General features: G+C 29.0%; 1 protein-coding gene across 1 annotated transcript; it reads left to right on the plus strand.

The window, feature by feature from the left end:
* The first annotated feature begins 2,408 nt into the window (after window positions 1-2,408).
* LOC132270202 (uncharacterized) lies at window positions 2,409-4,065 on the plus strand. Its single transcript, XM_059771398.1, has 2 exons — window positions 2,409-2,829; window positions 2,948-4,065. Exons 1-2 carry the CDS (start codon window positions 2,409-2,411, stop codon window positions 4,063-4,065), a joined length of 1,539 nt encoding a protein of 512 aa, XP_059627381.1.
* The last annotated feature ends 2,819 nt before the right edge of the window (window positions 4,066-6,884 follow it).

A 6,884-nucleotide genomic window follows, 5' to 3' on the forward strand; every position in this document is an offset into this window, starting at 1 on the left:
ACAAAAAAACAAAAAAAAAAAACAAAAGAAAAATGCCAGCAAAGCATCTGATGATCTGAACCGCCATTATCTTCTTCTTCTCAAGAATTGCAACAGTCTCTCAACTCTCAAGCTTACCCGTTACCCTCTCTCTCTCTCTCTCTCTCTGTGTGTGTCTCTGCAAGACTGAAGACTACAATTGCAACACAAAAATCAAAAGTTCAAAACAGAAAATTGAAAACATCACTGTCATCACATCATCTCCTCTCTTGCCGGCTTGCCCTTTGCCTTCTTCTTCCACATGTCTCTCTTTCTCTCTCACCCATTCCATTACTTTTTCTAACACATACACACATATATATTATATATACAAACACACTGACACACACTAAATGTGTCTTATTAATTATTTGAATCTTTAATTACAGGAAAATTCACTTCCTCCATTCAATCTCTCTCTCTGGAGAATCTGCCTCCTTGCCATTCTTGGGTATGTGCTTTCTAAATTCTAATAGTGATATTTAACAATTGGAATTTATGTAGTTGCACCAGCGACAAATATCAATATAGTTTGTGTGCAGTGGGAAGCCCATCAATTAAAAGAAAACGGTGTTGACAAGACTAGTCCTCGATCAGTATTTTGCCTATTTAGTTAGACACCCATGAATGCTCGACATTGGGACTCCCAATGCTCCTTTGCCTGCCGAACTCGCTCTATTCTCTCCATTTGAAGCCGCTCGTCCCAATATTCAGGACAACTGTTGAATTTTGACAAGTGATTACTTGCTAACATTATAAGCAATATTATTAAACTGCCAATCTTTTCACTTTTTCCAACCCCCAAAGGACTGAATTTCAGATGAATGGCCACAAAGTGAATGACATATATGGTAGAGGAATTAAAACATACCTTCTACTTAACAAGATGTTAAGCTCTTCCAAGTGGACAGCACCTTCATAAACTCCTTCCTAAAATTAGCCCAAACAAATTACGAAACAATGAGGTAGCTTTGAAATGGGACTTTGGTTGTCATCTCTTTGATTCCCTCGTAGATCAAATCACCTTCCAGGTGAAAAATATGCTAGGAATAAAAAAAATAAAAAAATAAATAGAAAATAGAAAATAAAAATTAATAGGAGTCTTAGACAGATTTCTCCCATACCATCATTATATTTTGATCATTTGATGCTTCTAAAAGCAATATTAGGCCTCTTTGTTAGGCCCGTTGTTAGTGAAATTTGTTATTTTGATTTAATTTGTCTTATTCTTCTACGTGAACTATGAACTCAATGAATTTGTTGTAAATTTGTAATACAGGAGTTCCAAACTTCCAATCCAGCAATCCTTCACTTGAAGACATATTATTTAGACATCTCACGAGGTATTTTTGTTTTTTTTCTGTAAATCATATCATTTAGACAAGTTATGAGCAATTCTTCACTTGAAGACATATCATTGAGCTATTGAGGTAATCTATATTTTCTTTCAGCAAAGCATTTTTTTTTTTTTTTTTAAAGTTTAGTTTTATGTTGATTGTGTTTCCTGTTATTTAGATTTCTAAGATTTCAAGATTTTTGACAATTATGTCTACAAGAAAATTTGAATCTGGGTATGAAAAAAAAAAAAAAAAAAAAAAAAAAAAAAAAGAATTGATTTAATCTCAAAAAGGTACTATTCATAAGTTTCTTCGGAATAATGTACAAACTGAGAGTTTAGTTAATGATTTGGTGAATGAAGAACATAGGAATGAAGAAAATCTTAATGAACATGGAGATTTAATAAATGAAGATATGAATGAGAATCAAAATAAAGAAAATGTGAATGAAGTTGAAGATTTGATAAATGAAGAATATATGAATGAGAATGATAATCTTCTTTTGAACATTAATGATCTAGGAAATTGGAAAGATATTGATAAAAAAAAATTAGAGATTTATTAGTTGAAAAAGGTCCTCCAGGAGATGCTAAACTTTCAAAAAATAGACATTTCTCTTCTACATATTGCATTCGACACTTGTCAAATGGTGAAAAACATGATAGGAGATGGCTAATCTATTCGAGTTCTTTAGACAGAGTCTATTGCTTTTGTTGTAAGTTGTTTAAATGTGACGAACAAAAAACTCATTTGACAAATGAAGGAGTCAATGACTGGAAAAATCTTAGTGATAAACTTAAAAGTCACGAGACTAGTTGTGAACATATTGTTAACATGGGGCATTGGATTGAATTAGAAATTAGATTACAAAAAAATGCAACAATCGATAAAAGTGTGGAAGAAAAAATCAACAAAGAGAGAGAACATTGGAAGCAAGTATTATTGAGAATAATTTTCGTTGTGAAAACTCTTGCTATAAATAGTTTGGCATTCCGTGGGGACAATGAGAAGCTTTATGAAGAAAATAATGGAAACTTTTTAAGCATAATTGAAATGGTTGCTAAATTTGATCCAATAATGAAAGAGCACATTCGTCGAATTCAAGATAAACAAATTCATTACCATTATCTTAGTCACAAAATTCAAAATGAATTTATTCTTCAGATATCGAATGAAATCAAATGTGTAATCATTAAAAGGGTTAAAGAAGCAAAATACTTTTCAATTATTCTCGATTGTACTCCGGATGCAAGTCATGAAAAACAAATGTCACTTATATTAAGATGTGTTAATGTTTCAGCAAGTCCGATAAATGTGGAAGAGTTCTTTTTAGGATTTCTAAAGGTGGATGATACATTAGGGAAAGGGCTTTTTGATGAACTTGTAGATGCTTTGAAAGCTCTTGAACTTGATATTGGTGACGTAAGAGGACAAGGGTATGATAATGGTTCTAATATGAAAGGGAAACACAAAGGTGTACAAAAAAGATTACTAAATATAAATCCTAAAACATCCTAAAACATTCTATACGTCGTGTAGTTGTCATAGTCTTAATCTTGCACTTTGTGATATGGCAAACTCTTGTTCTAAAGCATCATCTTTTTTTGGAGTTGTGCAACGCATGTATTCATTGTTTTCATCTTCCACAAAGCAATGGAAAGTTCTCACAGACAATGTTAAAGGTTTTACACTTAAGCCACCATCACAAACACGTTGGGAAGGTCAATTTAAAAGTGTTAAAGTAATAAGATTTCAAGCTCCAGATATAAGAAATGTTTTAATTCATTTAGCAAATACTAGTGAAGATCCCAAAACAAAGAGTGATGCTGAGTGCTTAGCTACATATGAAATTGAGAATTTTGAGTTCTTACTTGGCATGGTTATTTGGTTTGATATATTGAATGCTATTAACAAAGTAAGCAAAATCATGCAAACAAAGGACATGCAAATTGATGTTGCTATAGATCTCTTAAAAGGACTCATTTCTTTTTTTGAAACTTATAGAGAAAATGGGTTTAAATCTGCTATGATTGAGGCTAAAGAGATCGCAACTAAAATGGAAGTTGAACCATTATTCCGTGAAAGACGTGTCATTTGTAGAAAGAAACAATTTGACGAGAGTGCTAATGAAGAGAGGACACAATCGGCCGAAGAATCGTTTAAAATTAATTACTTTATATACATAGTTGATCAAGCTCTTTCTTCACTAAAGAGTAGATTTGAACAATTTCAACAATATGATGACTCTTTTGGATTTTTGTTTAATTTGGAGAGGTTGAAGTCTTTAAATAATGATAGTTTAAAGTGTTCATATCATAACCTTGAAAATATTCTAAAACATGACATGGTTTCTGATATTGATGGGACTGAATTATCTTTAGAGCTACAAGTCTTAAGAGAAGCTTTACCAAAAGAAACAAAAAAGGCAATTGAAGTATTGGATTTTATAAAAAGGTTAGATTATTGTTTTCCAAATGCTTGGATTGCATATAGAATATTATTGACTATCCCGGTTACAATTGCATCTGCTGAAAGAAGCTTTTCAAAGTTGAAGTTAATCAAATCTTACCTGCGGTCGATGATGACACAAGAGAGATTGAATGGATTGGTTATCTTGTCTATTGAAAAAGATGTGTTGGAGAAAGTTGATTTGAACACTTTAATTGATAATTTTGTAACTCAAAATGCAAGACGGTCACATTTACTTTAATGAAAATTTTGCACTTTTATATATATATATATATTTATTTTTTTATTTTTATTTTTATTTTTTTCTTTTTTTGCGCATGTGAAATTTATGTATAGAGGGTCTCACATTTAAAGTTCGCCTAGGGCCTCTCAAGATTTTTTCAATCTCAGAGCCGGCCCTATGTAAATGTAAACTTATATAAATACAGATGAATAAAAGAAAAAGAGGCAGATTGTTTGGAGTGCGAGAAAATCCCTTTGTAATATAAAATCATGTTTTCTTGCATCTTGGGGATTGATAAAATGTGTCGTAATTGAATGGAGTTTGTTGCTTAGATATCAATTTGGGTACATGTGCCCGGAGTAGGCATCCAACCACCTTGATGATTTTCTATGTCAGTTTGATATGAGAGATAGTTTTGTTTTGTTTGTTATAAGAGCCGCTCAAAATAAGTTTTTGTCTGGATGAGATGAATTTCCTAATATATTTAAGTAAATTCTGTCAAACAAGGACGAATATATATAGAAATTATGCGGAACAAGGAATCTTAAAATATAAAGTACAATATATCAGTCAACTATTTTAATTAATTACTAAATTAATTTAGGAGAATTTATATAAAAATATTAGAAAATACTGACAGTTTTGAGATGGAAAACAAAAACGCGTGATATAGATCAAGAAATTTATTTCATAATATTTATTGCTGCTTATACAAGAATGAAAAAAGAAATATTTACTTAAATTTTGATTGAAGTAACATATGGTGTGTCAAGAAATATTTACATTATAAGTTCTCCTTATTGTAAAGGACTTTAATCTCCTCTGTAAACCACTAATGTCATCATTTCTTTTGCTAATTAATGAAAAGATGATAAACATTGTCTAACTAAATCATATATACACCTTCAAAATACTACTAATTTTAAAATGAAAACAAACCATGAAAGTATGTTTTTGTAACATTTATTAAATTAGGCATAGTTTTACACTTGTTTCAGGGGAAAAAAAAAATACACATTTAAAAGTAACAAAAATATGTTTTCGCTTGTTTACGCTACTGTAGCTATAAAAAAAAAGGGTAAAAACTTTACTTCTGTTTTATAAGAAATCAAAAACTCTTTGCAAAATGGAGCCGATGCTTCTCTTTCTTAATATTTTTCTACAATTACTCAGCAACATTCATTGTTTTGATTATGAAGTGTAGATTCAATTGGGTGGAGATCATTTTTAAAAAAAAAAAACATATCTTTTGCAGCTAGCCCATCTCATGTTGATTAGGAGAGGCGGAGCCAGGATCTTGAGTTTGGTGAAGCCAAAATTATAAACAATATTACCTAGCTAAAACTTCTGAAAAAAAAAAAAAAAATTTATTATGTAGGCAAAAATATTTTACTATTTATTATATTCATACAAAAATATATCTATCTAAACTTTTCCCAATTTATTTAAATAAAAAAACTAATAATTTAAAGAAATTTTTTTTTGTCAAACTTTTTGAACAAACACAAATAAGATTTATGCCAAAATTATGAAAAAACTATTCAATTAAATAACTCTCTTTATTTACCGAAAAGAAGAAAAACAAAAATAACTTTTTTAAAAAAAAAAAAAAGTAACAATTGAAAATTTAACAAAACAATAACAATGATAAAAAATAAAAATAAAAAAAAAAACAAAAACAAAACAAAACAAAGTAATAAAATAATAATTTATATTCTTAAAACATCGATTTTTGTTGATATTCAAAACTTCAAATGGAATTTTTGTTCTAGATTTTATAAATATTAATTTCTTATAGAATTCTTATAAAAGCATTCCAATATAAATAAATAAAAAGAATTAAAAAAAAAAAAAGTGATAGAAAGAATGATGTATGAGAGGAAATTTTAGGATAATAAGGTTATGAAAAAAATCAAACTTGAGTTGGAAAGATTTTAAGATAATCACATTATGGAAAGAACCGTGTTTGAGTTAAAATTTTAAGATAACCACAATAAATATTAAATTTTTATGTGAATTAGTTTTTATAGGGTTCTATGGTTGTCAATTAAATCACTTTCTTTTAGATTATATATAAACTATTTTTTGTTAAATGCTAATTAAAGGAAGAAAAAAAAAAATTTCTTAAGAGGGGTCAAGTATAGATTTTATACCATATATGCTATATTATTTTATTATTATTTTTTTAGATTTTGGCCAAGTGATATATTCCATGGTAAAAGTATATGTGTTACACATATAATTCATTATTTTTTTTCTGTTCCACGTTTGACATATAATTCATTAAATTCTATATACTTTTTTTATTGGAAAAATTATATCTTAAAATTTTAAATTTTTAACTGAATTATAACTAAATTACTTATTACGTTTTTAGACCTATAACTGAATTTAACACATCTAATAAGGATGCACCCCAATAAATATGAAATTATCAACTTCCATTTAAAATGATAGTATCAGATATTTCACTGTCTTTTTCCGTTCTCGCAAATTACACACAAAATTATATGATCTGGGAAACTAGAAAAACATCAAGATGATGGATTAAAACGAGAATAAGAGAGTCATTCAGATGATCGATTATCACATTTTGATGTGGTACTTGCAGTTCATACCTCATAAACTATAATTCTTCAGGTGATAATTTAAGACGCTATATAACTTAGATCGAGTTTCGCTAATTTCCAACCTTTTTTTATAGGCTTTCATATCCTCAATCGACGGTTAGAATCCATTAAAAGGGTAAGCCAGATAAACATTCTATAGAATTCTCAACAAAACATTGTAGATATTTTGGTTATTTACAAACTCACCTGTATTCTAGAATTCTTTTT

This window comes from Cornus florida, unplaced genomic scaffold (assembly GCF_030987335.1).
Source record: "Cornus florida cultivar Cherokee Brave unplaced genomic scaffold, ASM3098733v1 CherokeeBrave_3.0.0_Hap2_Chr08, whole genome shotgun sequence".
Taxonomy (NCBI): Eukaryota; Viridiplantae; Streptophyta; class Magnoliopsida; order Cornales; family Cornaceae; genus Cornus; species Cornus florida.

Excerpts from the sequence above, each read along its gene's own strand:
- LOC132270202 (XM_059771398.1), top strand. The coding sequence starts at position 2,409 with ATGGTTGCTAAATTTGATCCAATAATGAAAGAGCACATTCGTCGAATT. Across the intron at positions 2,830-2,947 it reads TATGAAAGGGAAACACAAAG|CATCATCTTTTTTTGGAGTT; the intron begins GTGTACAAAAAA and ends CTTGTTCTAAAG.